This window comes from Ornithodoros turicata, chromosome 7 (genome assembly GCF_037126465.1).
Source record: "Ornithodoros turicata isolate Travis chromosome 7, ASM3712646v1, whole genome shotgun sequence".
In the NCBI taxonomy this organism is placed as follows: domain Eukaryota; kingdom Metazoa; phylum Arthropoda; class Arachnida; order Ixodida; family Argasidae; genus Ornithodoros; species Ornithodoros turicata.
The window spans coordinates 37,832,835-37,847,058 of record NC_088207.1 but is presented as its reverse complement, the minus strand read 5'-3'; the positions used below and the strand labels follow the sequence as shown (position 1 = coordinate 37,847,058).

At 41.3% G+C, this 14,224-nt stretch overlaps 1 protein-coding gene across 1 annotated transcript in view; it reads right to left on the bottom strand.

Annotated features, from left to right (window-relative positions):
* LOC135401009 (serine-protein kinase ATM-like) overlaps positions 1 to 14,224 on the bottom strand; it is a 44,821-nt gene that overhangs the window by 3,126 nt on the left and 27,471 nt on the right. Inside the window, exons 41-60 of the mRNA XM_064633098.1 lie at positions 12,669 to 12,854; positions 11,636 to 11,772; positions 11,442 to 11,540; positions 11,246 to 11,365; positions 10,838 to 11,033; positions 9,561 to 9,710; positions 9,288 to 9,398; positions 8,277 to 8,479; positions 7,662 to 7,881; positions 7,265 to 7,381; positions 6,523 to 6,669; positions 5,556 to 5,697; positions 4,765 to 4,844; positions 4,081 to 4,221; positions 2,527 to 2,643; positions 1,978 to 2,127; positions 1,658 to 1,823; positions 967 to 1,053; positions 470 to 584; positions 208 to 395 (exon numbers count right to left, since the gene is read on the bottom strand). Coding sequence (XP_064489168.1) covers positions 208 to 395; positions 470 to 584; positions 967 to 1,053; positions 1,658 to 1,823; positions 1,978 to 2,127; positions 2,527 to 2,643; positions 4,081 to 4,221; positions 4,765 to 4,844; positions 5,556 to 5,697; positions 6,523 to 6,669; positions 7,265 to 7,381; positions 7,662 to 7,881; positions 8,277 to 8,479; positions 9,288 to 9,398; positions 9,561 to 9,710; positions 10,838 to 11,033; positions 11,246 to 11,365; positions 11,442 to 11,540; positions 11,636 to 11,772; positions 12,669 to 12,854 — 2,872 coding nt within the window. The remainder of the gene's footprint in view (positions 1 to 207; positions 396 to 469; positions 585 to 966; positions 1,054 to 1,657; positions 1,824 to 1,977; positions 2,128 to 2,526; positions 2,644 to 4,080; positions 4,222 to 4,764; positions 4,845 to 5,555; positions 5,698 to 6,522; positions 6,670 to 7,264; positions 7,382 to 7,661; positions 7,882 to 8,276; positions 8,480 to 9,287; positions 9,399 to 9,560; positions 9,711 to 10,837; positions 11,034 to 11,245; positions 11,366 to 11,441; positions 11,541 to 11,635; positions 11,773 to 12,668; positions 12,855 to 14,224) is intronic.

The window sequence follows — 14,224 nt, the reverse complement described above, 5'->3', positions numbered from 1 at the left end:
TGAATTTAGAAAAAAATATTTCCCAAAAACTCCAGGCTCTGTTTATATTTGCTGAAGTTAAAAAATCTCCACTGCGTTCAAAATGCTAGCGAGTTTACAGGTAGACACCAATTAACTTTTCACAGGCCTGCGTAAGTGACAAGTATTGTTGTACAAGATTACATTGCAGATGAACAATTTCTGATCCTGCCTAGATTTAACACTCACTGTTATCACCAGTAGTTGAAGCAGATGCCATGGAAGGCTTTGTCGCAGGGCTTTTAGTCTGCTGCAATGCTGCAGCTTGTTCAGGGCTCAGCGTCCATGCTGATAGAGGGTCGTACAGCAAAACTTCAACTATCGTCAGTAGAGACTCCCGAGAGTTTCTCATCACATGCATAGTGCGCTCACAGCATCTGTGAAGTTTGAAAGTACTGCTGACATCATTTAAAATAATGCACCTTCCTAAATTTGTGGTGAAGGCCCTTACCTGCGAAAGGTGCCCTCTACCCCGGATATCCCCATGCCATCAACCACATCTCTGGTCAACCTGAAGGGCACTGTTTCAGGTGTGTTCAAGGTCTTGCCTTGTTCGAAAGCAACACCTACGAGAAAATATTGGAAGACCACATCACTGAGTGGGGACACTACAAGTTTCCTACACAAGCCCAGAATGGTGATAATCTGCGTAGAGATTTACAGAATCTCTGCAGGGATTTGTTTCCCATCTGACTCTTATACTGTCTCCCAATCTCTGTTTACTTTTTTTTCCCAAATTCGTGTACCCTGAACTCGGGGGTCGTCTTAGATTCGAGAAAATATGGTAGTGCCTACCAGAACAGGAAAAAAAAAAAGATATAGGTAGATGTCACACCCACACCACTACAGGCGAAGTCACAGCACCAGGAAGTTTTCTGGTGGCGTGTATTCCCAGTCTAGCACTGTACTACCTATACGTCTTCTACTACAGTTATGCAATGTACATACCAAGGTCAATGTGTATGACTTCAGCCGTATGAGTATCAACCAGGATATTGGCACAGTGTCGGTCACCCAGGCCCAAAATGTAGCCCACTGTAACGCAGCAATAAAGTACCACATTTGTTAAAGCTGTGCACTTTGTTCAAACAATAGAGCCATTACGGAACATTCAATCGGAAAGTCAAATCATGTACCGCCAGTAAACAGCGGCTAGCTTGTACAGTGAAGGTGACCATGGAAACAGATTGTGAGCTTAGCCCCACAAATTTCCAAGTACGTAACGAATAGCAATACAATGACACATATTTCAATAGTATATGTATCACTTGTAAGCAGCATACATTTATAGATTAAATTTTGCTGTGTTCAGAGAAAAATTGTAATGCCGCATATTAACCATAAAAGCTTCTGGTTTAATTTACCAGATTTGAGGGTACGACGCTCCACGGTGTGGGGTTTGCTGAAAGCCTGAGCCTGGCAAAACAACACGTAACACTACAAACCACCCTACAAAACAGTAACACATAGAACGCACACGGACAAAGTGCACACATGGACAAAGTGCACACACGGACAAAGTGCACACACAAACACGGACTGTGCATTATTTTACCATGCGGAATTTCAACCAACACGCTCTTTACCTTCTGGTACTAACACATAGGCATAGAAGAAAAAGTAAAAAACTGAAGTGTACCTATGCAGCCCGTTGCTGTGCTACGAGTGTAGGCTTGTCGTCGCTCAAACCACTTAGTTGGCTCTGGGAACTTTTCGAAGAAGAAATAACGGAAGACTGGGTTAAACTTGTCACAAATCTCTCGGAACATCATCAGCTTGACATCGGGGGAATCCTCCGCAACACTCTGGAAGCAAGGAAGCAAAACAAAAAGGAAGTCACTAAGTCAGTAAGATTATCATTCATAATTTATTGCTATTTAATTATTATCACATTATTACTGACTAATAATGTCAACGCAAGCCTACTGACAGTGCTGCGGTCTATGGCTGCAAGCATACCCTCATTTTACCACGGCATTCCATGGCTGACCAATCCGATGGATGATACCGTCTGTGAGCTCCCACATTTGGATTGGTAAGGTACTCCCCAAATGGCTGGGTGCCTTCACACCATTGCAGAATACCACTACGACGTGACAGAGGGACAACCTGCACATGGAATGTGAGAAACAGAGAGCACATTAAGACACATAAATTATGAATTTTTCCAAGTTATGTAGTGAAGTCGGCATATTACGTACAGGTATCATCAAATACCACACACAGTCAACCTTTCATTGGAATAGCTCATCCCATATTGAACTTGGTGTTGGGTTATCAAAGTGGGCAATTGCACTAAAGAATGCTGACACTTTTTTTTACAAAATTAAATGTACGTAAAAGCCACGCTGAATTCTGCGATGTCTAAATTTTTTTAAGAAATATAAATAAAATACTCAAAATAATGTTTAAAATACTGCATCAATGTTTGAGACACCTGAGAAATTATCAATATCCAAAGAAGACAGCCCATGCAGGGCTCATGAGATGCACAGACAATTCCCTCACCTTGTAGGTGCGAACGTGCAACTTAAAGGCCCGACTGTCGGCATCTTGTTTTAGCAACTGGTTAACAAGTTGAAACACCTGCTGCATCACAGCATCCTGCCGGAGGTCATCTCGCCCCTGAAGTACGACGTTTTCGTTTAAGGTTGAAGAATAGCAGTTGATGGTAAAGGCACCAACAGTGGGTTCAATTCTGTGACCTTCGATTTTCAGTCAGAGAATTGTTTTTATGCCACTCTAGCTACCTCATAGTTAAGGGCCTTGTGTTTTCAGGTTAAACCCGGTAAAACTCATTTTTTTACCAAAGTTGAACATTTAATCAGTCCTTCCTTCCCTGTCTCAGGTTTTACTGTTTGGAATATGTACCAGCGCACCTGTGCCCTACCCTTTTACTCAATGGCTTATTTACTCCATATGCCAAAGGTCTGTACTAGGTGCCTAAATATGATGTGCACATTACATGCGATAATGATAACCATGCACGTTACATGACACTGTACATGCACTGGTCCAGCACCAGAGCAGCAGCATTTATGGTGAGGCAAGGGTGCAGTACAAAGATCTTGCCATCCATTTTGTGGCTACCTCAATTTAACTTATTGCTAATAACGCTCGGTTTTCTGCTGCGGCAAAATCAAAATTCGGTGGCACCGACTTGTGAATTCCTCGATTTTGCCGCAGCGAGCGGTCAACGGCTGCTTGAAATGGGAAACACTTTATTTTCTTGGATAATGTGGGAACAAAAATATTTTATGAAATTACAGATTAAAAGCACTGTTGCGGCAGGAGCATTACATACATGGTATCTTGTGTTCTCCTCTGATGCCGTACGTCGCCTGCAATCATTTTATACCTGCTGAAAGATGTTTCAGCATCTACGGAGTTTATAGGAACCTTATAGGAAGGAGTTTACAATACATGCCCTGGGGAGTTTACAATACATCCTTAGGACACCCTTTTCTGTACCTGGGCATTATTTAAGAGCTTACTTTTTGAAGGCAACCTCCCAGACATCAAATCAAAATCCCCAACTGCCACCACAAAAGTGTACACGTAAGGGACGCTGCCCCTTCCTCAGGCGAAGTATGCACAATAAACTTGGGCTAATGTTATCTTAAGCTAAACTACAATCTCTCTGTGTTTGCCCTGCGGCATGGACAATTTTGTAAAGCAGGCTTGACCTCATGCAGGGAAGCACATGGCGAAGCCCACTTCGGGAGGTGTCGTTCGTATTCGGCAAATAGTGGAATATCTGGCAACCCGAATATTGGGTATTCGATTCGCAAATCGAATACTTCGAGTGACTGATAGTAGATTATAATTCGAAAACTCAAATATCTGCACACCCCTAAAAATAAGGGATTCCGTGGAATTCTGTGCCAAACGAAGGATTCCACGATTAATTCCAAATTCTGTGAAATTTCGCGAAATTGCGGAAAACCGATGGCCTTACGTATTGCTTTTTGTGCCAATGTGCTGCATCAGTGTTTCTGTGGGCATGTGTGCAATATTCTACAAACATCTATAACAAAAGTAGCTTTCCATCAAGTCTGTTACCTTGACAAGCTGTGTGTACCTCTTGCCATCTTGACCCATACAAGTTACTTTTTTTGGCATATTGATACCTCCACAGAGGTGGTACTGTGGGAGGAACTTGGAGATGCCTGGCACATTCTCATACTTGCAACTGTGATCTACCTAGATAAACAACATAAAGATTGTGTGAATATTGTGGTTACCAATATCCAAAAAGAAACCCAGCAACAACAACAACAACAACAAAAAAAAAGAAACCCTGTAATAAAAGACATGTATAGACACATAATGTGTCCCAAGAGTCGACTGAAAAATCTATTTGTCTGGAAATAACGGGATCAACAGTACTTAGCTTCGTGAACTTTTACTACGTACTGCAAGTAATTTGATCAAATTTTAGTAGAACAAAAATTTAATTTCTTGAATTGAACTCTGTAATGTGCCAAGCTAAGGTAACGTTCAACGTGTAATTTACTTTCTAGGTACTGTGTGGCAAGGTTTACTGCGCGAAGCTGCACACATCTCATGTCACCTTGTAGAGAGCAGAGACTGACACTGCTTCCTTCGATATGACACCAAAACAAACAAGGATTCAGGAATACGGGACTCTTCAGTTATAAATAGACAGACACATCATCATGTTAGGTGGGAACCCCAGCATAGGAAAGTTACGATGTCTTGCACTGCATTAAACACTTAATTTACCTCAACCGTTTGTGTGAGGACTGGAATATGACTCAGGTTAGAGAGCTTCACTATTGGAGCATTTCTTGGAAGTGTCACACCTGGAATAGATATTACACATGGCTTAGGAGCTTTTGAAATATGTTAAAGCCTGGATAATAAAAATTCTCATAAGAATGGAAACATCTTATCACAATGGAATGACATCATTTGATCGCATTTTTTAAAGAAATAATGCATTCAACACCAATTTAAAAAAGTGTATCTTCACAATATGAATATTCACACAAGCACATTAAGAAACACCATCACTTATGAATCCATGAAGCAATGCTGGTGCTTTGCACTCATAATTTGTGTGGTTTCTGATGCAGTTCAGCAAGTCATGCACAGAGCCATTCACAAATTGTATGCACACAAGAATCTTATTTCATGTCTTTTCTTTTTTACACTGTCTTGCTTACAAACAGTACATGTTTTCCCTTATAACTACAACTACACTGGGTGGCATGGAGCAGTGACTACACGGATTTAGGAAAGACGTTAAATCTCATACAGGATTGCCCATTTTCCTGATATAGGTTACACTCTGTTTCGCATATGACTACGTGGCTATAATCAGTTTTCTTTTACAGACTTCAACACATGGCACGTGCCCTACAATTTGCAGAAACTAACTTGATTGATAACAATTAATTAAGTGTATATTTTTTTGAAAAATTCAAATACACTTGAGCATCCAAAACATCCAAACATCCTTGTAACATCCAAAATCAATAGCTCATGCACCAGGATGTAGGAGATCTACAAACCGCTTGAATTCTTTATCTGTGGAGGAGGTAGATAGGCCAAATGCATGTAGGCATCCATCAGTATGTCCATCTCTGACACAATTGGTGCAAGAGAGCTCTTTCTTGCCCTCTGTACTAGCAATTGAGCTGCTTCCACACGTTCCTAAGGCAATGTGTGAAATGGAATAGAGATAGAGCAATATCAGCCTCCTTATTACCAAGCTAGTGTCGATATACTCTTATGTTCCCTTTCTTGGGCAGCAGTAACACAAGTGCATAATAAGAAACGTTATGCATAACATCTGTGCCTGGTGTGTAAGTTGTTGTTGTTTGGTAAATGGATGTGACTTGGGATCTATCATTTCTCTGTGTGAGCACACCAGTGTCACGTGTCACCTCATGCAGGTGACATCTGACACCAGTGTCACCTCATGCAGGGAGGCATCGGATGAAGCCCACTTTAGGGGTGGTGTCATTCATATTCGTGGAAGAGTCGAATATTTAGAAAACCGAATACAGTAGAACCCCTCCACAGTGAAGTTAGTCGAACTGCTAAAAAAATTTCACAATATCAATGTCTTCACTACATCAGTAGTTAAAAACTCTGGTTTCAACACATTGGGACCGCACGTTTACTTCACTACACCCATATTTTCACTACATGCAGCTTCACTACTGAGAGGTTCCACTATACTCGATATTTGATTCGCGAATCGGATACTTCGAGTGATTTATATTCGATTTGAATTCGAGAACTCGAATATTCGCACACCCGTACTATAAATGGCTCTGCTGCTGCCGTTGAGCACATTCTTATGAACTACCGTAATCTTCTCAGGAAATGCATGCCTCCCAAAAGAAACGTTTGCACAATGGTAGTATGTTCATATCGTGCAATAAAAAAAAAATACATGTTCGAGGTACCATCCATGCTGATTTAAATTTAAGCTGTGCAAATAAGAGAGTTGTTTGTGCAATTCCCACTTACCTCGACGCTGATCTTTGCTTTCTTACTACAAGGAGGTGTTTCAGCGCTGCCTGAAGCAGAATGTTGCGAGTCTTTTTCTGCATTACACATCGCCAGTATAACGGGCAGGGTTTGAAATGGATGGTCCTTCACCATTCTTTCAATGAGCTACAGACAGGAAATTCAGAAGACTTTTGTATGTAACATTCATTATATTACATTTTGCATCCCACTCCGATTATATACTATGCAGTGGCCCGAGCACTCAAACAATTGTAGCTTTTTTGCATCCCGAGAATACTAGAGTAGCGATCTCAGGTAATAACGTGCTCTAGGTGCATTCTTGAGAGCGAAACTACAAGCGTGGGGTTGAGGCAAAGGCAAAGGATGTGTGCATGCACTGTGAATGGGAACACCAGCACCACATTACACACAGCTTACATTCCATTTGGAGAGAAGTTCATGCACACGTAGGATTAATGTGAAAAATAAAGAGTGATATGCAGCATTTATGTTGCCTCATCTTGTTCAAAAATTAAAATAAACTACTTTACCCAAAACAATTCAATGATTGTGCCACATTGAACAATGTTGCAGAACACATTACAAGTTAAGCGAGGTGCCAAGCTGCAGATGTTCAACATAATAACCCTTTGTGATTAGATGGTACGAACATGGGACTGCAGTCGATCTCCAAAACGACAAACAATTCCGATTGTGTAAAGTTACATAAGGCCCACACATACAAAGTGACAAGTCTCACCTGGCCCAAAACATGCTTGAAGTTGAAAGATGACTTTGACGGTGGGACGCCCATGCGGGCAGCCAGTTGGTAAATAAGTGGCACAAATTTGTATGTCTCCAGTTTTTGAAGTCCATGCTGGGAGAGACCAGAAAACAAGGAATAATAAAACAATTCCTGTTTTGCCTAACTTGGAAACTGTGCGTGGCACACCTGCAGTCTACAGACTAGTACTCGAAAGCAAAACGGATTACATTTTTGAAACATGGTTTCTAATGCAGAATAGGGAATAGCTCTGCCTGGTTTATACTTCTCAAATAGAAATAGTAACAATGTTTTAGTCTCTGCACACAGGGTAAAATACCAAAGCACTTCTTTCAGTTGTTCTGGATGAGAGGATAGTGGAACACACACACACCTGCAAGAGCTGATTCACCTCTGCCATGTCTGAATTTTGGAACCAGAGTGCTGCAAGCCGGAAGATGCGCAGGTCATGACTGCGGGTACCTTGAAGACACAGCAGGTAATTCTGTAGAGCCTGGATGAGGTAGTGATTGCGAGACTTCTTCAGTCGCTCTACGTGCTGCCTGTCCAGTTCACTTTGTCTTTGAATTCGAAGTCTTACTATATCTGGCTTCCTGGATCATTGAAAAATCAAACTTTGTCTCAACATCTCTGGATGATCTTGTCTCATTTAAAGAAGTTTGGCTTCGCATGTGCCCCACTCTTGTGATTCATCAGAGCAATTTCAAGGCTACACTGCCTATCACAGTAACAACATACTTACATCATTAACAATGTCCTTAATCACAGATACAGCACAGTAGCAGATTCTGCATAATATGTCCATTTAATTACAGGAATAGCCTAGTTTAACCCAACAGCCCCTGCTTCCAGTTCCAACCATGTCATTCTACCAGATGAGTTACAACTAACCTCTAAACCGTTACACTACTGTGAGCTAGTGCTTTCTTCCATTACCATTTGCGGACAAAATTTTAGGATGCTTGAAGTGAAGGGAGTTATCACTTACCGACCACTGGGTTGCTTTGCAGGAGTGCTGCACAAGATCTTGTCTGAGTGCTGCAAGACCATCTTCTGGTCCTGGTGGTCTGGTGACTGCATGTACTGATCAATGCTTTGGTAACGGTTATCAGCAAACCGTGCAAGCGTCAGGTATGCATCCCACAGTTGTTTACATGCCGTTCCAGACTTTGCTTCCAGCAACTGCACTGCCTGAGAGGGATGTATATGAAAACAATGCCGTCAGTCAGTGACACTTTATAATATGTAGGAAGGGAGATGCCTCAGGACAGAAGCCGCCGATATTTCGAACAGAGACTGTTCTTCTTCTGGGCACCGTCCTCATCACTGGCATGGTATTTAAAGGATTAGGTGTGACGTGTATAAAGGTTCATGCGAATTGTGGGTCAACAGCCCGGAGGGAATAAGAAAGGGTCCGTACGGGCTTCTACGGCTGGAGTGAATGGCCGCTTTGTTAGAGTGTGGAGGGGATTATGTGAATGTAGTGATCTAGGCTCCAGACCGGTTACAGAAAAATAGGAGGTTCACGAACACGTAGACGAAACGGGACAACAGGCAAGAACTGGCACATAGCGAAAGATAAGGAGGTTAGTGGTTACGTGGGGAAAATTCCAGAACGTAGAAATTCCAGAATGTACATAGTTAGATTCGACAACCTGCAAATGATAGCTACAGCCCGATTCTTTGGTGTAAAGCACGATATTGCCCAAGTCAACTCTTTGGTGGCTCTAGAGGTGCTTTGTGCATGATGTAAATGTGCAGCTTGCTTTTGCACACCCAATTTTTTTAATTTTTGGTTTCCGGTGACGAAAACATCTTTTGTCTGCTTTTATTTTCCATTCCTGTGGAATGATAGGGAAGCTAATGTTTCTCGTTTCTGTTACTGTTTCTGGAATTAAACCCTGCTCCTATGTCACAGAAGCCAATCTAGCAATTTCTGTTCCTTAGTTTATAGAAGGAATGAATAATACACACAAAAAACTAAACAAATGCAGATCACCTTTTCCAAATAGTCTCGAGCAATAGTGTCTGGGCTTTCCAAACAGTTCTCCCATAGATGCTCTCCGTACAGCTTTACAGCTTCCGCATAAACAGTATCCGAGGTGGCCTCCTGGATATAAAATTGTCCAGAATAACATGCGTTGTCAACAAATGTGAATCAACAAACATGTTTCCATTAGCCTTTCTTCAAGGCCGCAAGGTCGTGGTGTTCAAATATATATATACTGTATATATATTGCAGAAAATTTTTCCAAATAAAAAAAATTCCTACCTTTTTAAGTGACTGAAGTAATGTCCACAACATATGCTGAGCCTTTGCTGTATTGCCTCTGGCACACTGCACTTTGAACTTTTCTAGTTTCCAACGCCTGTTTTGCTCAACAGAAAGTGCATCCAGACATTCCAGTGCACGCTCAGCCCACTGCAATGCAGGAATTTTTAAAAAAGTTAAAGATGCATATTGCAAGTAGAGATTCCAATGCTTGAACAAAAATGTAAAAAGTTCGGGAAAAAACCTGTTTTCTTTTGCATTCTTTCATTAAATTTAAGGTGGTGGAAAACCTACAGAACATCTAGACAGTAGATTCCTGGATATATAGATGTAGGCGAGAAGGCGAGCAGTCTGTAGTACTGTTAGGTGCTGCACAGCCTTCTAAGTGCCTTAGGAGTCATCTCTTGCCTTGGCCGCCACATCTCATGTGATGAAACTGCTCCCAATTTGGAAATGGGCATATGCCACCTCATATGCCCACGCCTTCCATGCCACCTCAAGCCCCAGGAAATGTTGCCTTCTCATAAGAATAAGTACACTTGATACATATTGCACCATACTTTGTCTTCCAAACTTTCCAACCTTCCAGAAAAAAAAAAAAGAGATAGTTTTTTTTCCCCTGCCATTCAAAACCGTGACTCCACATCATACTTTTGCGGGGACCAAATTTACTATACAATGACAGTTAGAACAGAAACACTAATAACAATTAGATTATGTAAATCTTTCCAAAATCAGAAATGATCACGGTAACCATGACAGTGAGGTTGAAATAGAGAAAGCCTTGAACGCAGCAAATGACATTCACATATGACTAGGGCCTGAAGTTTTAGGGTTTAAGCCGATTCCTCCCCAAATTTGCACTCCGAATTGAAGGTTGCAGCTTTAGGGTAAAACCCGAGTTTTACCCGGCAAATTGCCCCCACTGAGACATTTGTATAGGTATGCACACTAACTTGTTTGACAGCAAATGCAGCTACATCACCATTTGTACCAAACCAGTACAGTTAGTTTGATTAACTGAGTCAAATTTCTCCATGAATTAAGTGTACTGGAAGTTTTTTTTTTCACCCGAATTCGCATGAATTTAGAGCACATGTTTATTTACCCGATTTTTACCCCCCGAATTTAGAAAAAAAATTTTCAGAGAACTTCAGGCTCTACATAAGACCAGTAGTAACCGTTTGTTACTACACGTGTCCTGCACTAACATCATATGACATTGACTACGTTGGTCACCTCATGACCAGGCTAGGGGAGCAACAAAATTGTTGTACCAGGAACAAGTTGCTCTTGCGAGCTTGTGATGTGTAGCACTCCAACAGGGAACTCAGTTCCTCCACTGGGGAAGAGGGAAGTAGCTTCAGCAATACTATCTGCATCCAGACTGCTGGTTCGTGCAGCTGAAAGCTGCAAACAGGTTCTCTAGCTCGGTCCAGCCAAGTCTCAAGTACCTCAGACGGATGTGTTGCTCTGTAAACAGGCAACATGGCACAATGTCTTTTCAGAGTATTTACAATAAATACAATGACATACAATTAAATTACATACATGTAAATACAATTTACAGAGTATTTACAAAATTTACAAAAAAAACTACAATAAAAAAAACTGTGCAAACAGTCTACATTATGCTTCCAGTGGGAACTAAAGAAAGAGAGTGATAGCAGCGTTTTAATACATACCCTTTGCACAAACTGACTCCTGTCTCAAGAACAGAATACATGTGGAGCCTTGATAGCAGTGGGTACAGCCCATGAGTTACACTTACTCCAACACTTGAAAGCTCCGTACTCAGTGACTTTCTATGTGCAGAATTCGTTACGTTAGAAAATCAGTGATTGTGATATAAGCTTCAAACAAAACAATCTTTACTCTAACCTGCACATCTGAAGGCCTTCAACAACACCCTCTGCCTCCCCATTAGCTGTTGCAGACAACGTCTGCAAGATGCCTCGGTGAAAGCTCACACTTTCCGCCCTGCAAGAGACGCATCAGATGCTCAGATGTAAGTGTCAGAAATTGGTCAAGCAAAAAGGCAGAACAGTGCAGGCAATATTTAAAACCCTACTCGCCCTTTTGCTACAACAGGGTGATCCCACTTCGCCAACCGCCATGCACATTCACTCTGGGTTTCCATGAGCGCTGGTGAGTCATTTTCATGTTGGAAGGCACGATGTAGGGTGCCATAGAGACCACACTGACTCAGTGCCTAGCAAGGTCGTACAAGATGCATTAGAACACACATAGACAAGACACCGCTAAACCAACAACCACGTGTGGTGCTTGCTCATTTATATAGCTACAAAGAATGTTCAGCACTTCAGTCTAACTTGCAACTCTCCCAGATGCCATCGTTAGCACTGTCCATAATGCCTCGTTTCAACGTGCCGTTTCAGAGAACATAAAATAATCCAGCATGCCTGAACTCTCAACATTCCCTTTGGTTATATTCCTTTGTTTGTATGTTTTCCAATCATGATGCCAATACAACCCACTTGATCGCTTTTTCATTCTTTTCAAAACACCTTCTGCCAAGCAGTTTTTATATTTTTCTAATGCACATTTATCTGTGTGTATTGAGTTTCTCTTGTGGTTTTATTGATATTATATGGTTATTTATTTCTGCTGTACCACCCCTCTTATGTAATGCCCTCGATGTAATTTAAGGGTCTTAATAAATGAAATGAAACCACAAAACGTGTTTCAGAACTGGAATTTCAAACATTGAAAATCGAAGCTAAACACGTACATAATTAACAAAAGACAGCAGACATAGTCTGTAAGTTTTCTGTTTTTCTTGTTTCTTTTTTTTTTTTTTCGATATAAAGGTGTTTCATGGTAGTTTATCATAAATAGGTGATAATATAAATGGTGTACAGTGTATTCATGTACCACTGATGCAATGAAATGCTATTTGTTAGATCAATATATGTTATGCAGAGAAGCTTAAACTGCATTTCCTGAGAAATACTAATCGAATGTTTGCTCTTTGCGCACAAAGTTGGCGGAAATGTTTTACTTCTGTGAAGTTTTGAAAAAGAAAAAGTAACTTAAAAGTCTTGAAACCATCACTATGATTTTGTACATTGTACGAGCAAATTATACCATGGGAATTTTGCAGTCACTGGCTCCAGCCTGAAGGTCAGCTTGTGCAAGCACAGAACACCAGTCTCCCTGCTGTTCAGCACATTTATCCCAGATGCCTTCAGAGGGAAGAGCCAAACACCGGCTACCATGCAGGCCATCTTCATCCCCAATCCCAGCATATGCAGCAAGGAGGAGCTGCTGAACCTGCAGCAAAATAAAGGTAGCAAAACACAACAAATCACATTGTATAATTCTGCAACACTGCACTAAGCACTGGATTAGTTTAGTCACTTTTTGTCACCAATGTTGAGACCATGTGGGAATGCACATGCTCCACCACATACTTGCTTTTTAAAGCACTTATTCGGTGTCCAACCAATTAGGTCACATACTTCACAAAAACAGGGACAAAGGAGGAAGCTTGAGAGATGCATGTTCGCTTGGCGTACTTTGCATAGCAGACAAACATACCCTGTCCTTCAGCAAAGCAAAATAAAACAGTCATTAAGTCCAAAAGTATGTATTTAATGACTGCCTTATTTTGCTGGCTTTTTTGTAGTACTATAAAAAAGCCAGCGTTTTTGAGCAAACAAGAATGGACAACACCGAGGGACTCAAAACCAGCACTCACAACATCCCTACCGCTAGATGATACTGTAATGAATGACTAAATCCCGGCTTACACTAACCGGAAATACAAGAGATTCTCGTTAGCCCTATGAGACAGTTCAAACAGTTGACTGAGTCCACACAAACTCCAACCGGCAAAATCGGGCAAACTGATGTTTCACATGAAGCTAATAAACTCGTCTCACTCTTCTATATGCGCACTGTGTGCAGAGAGAGAGAGAGAGAAAAGAAGAGGGTTCTTGGTCTCCGTGTGCTTTCTCTTTACATTACACAGGCGCTACTATGCAAGGTCAGGGGATAATCCCTTTACGAGCAGCCGAGCAACCTTTTGTACTGGTCTCCAAGGCTCCATGCTCTAAGTCAGTGGGCCATGAAAGTAATCAGAAGAGAGAGAGAAAGAGGATGCAGGAACCAGCATGCCATCCACACCCCATACGAGCTAGAAGTATGCTGCGCATGTGCACCGCTTGCTCGGCGGATGGATACGGTTTACGGATGGATACGGTTTACGGATTTCTCCTTTGCGTCACCAGATGGCGCCACACAGTGACATGCTTTCAGTCGCTGTGTATGTGTACTCAAATTTCATGCTTTTTTATAAAAATGAAAAGTGGTAGACATATAAATTTGGTGTCTATCGATTCCTGAAATATTTCGAGAGAAAGTAAATGGGAAGTTTTTTTCGAAATGGATATAGAAGTTTAATAAAAACCTGTTCAAAGAGGGAGGAGAAAAACTATTTTTTTCACATTCGTGACGTCGCTGTAAAATACATACGACATGTATCAGAAATGTATGAACGTTATCAGATTCATCTTGTCTTCCTCTTTATAGTGAAAACACCCGTGTTAAAATCTGCACGGTGGTTACAGAGAAAAAGCATAAAATATGTTCCATAGGAAATACATTGGGACGGAGAGCTGGTGTGCCCTCTTAACTGCTAT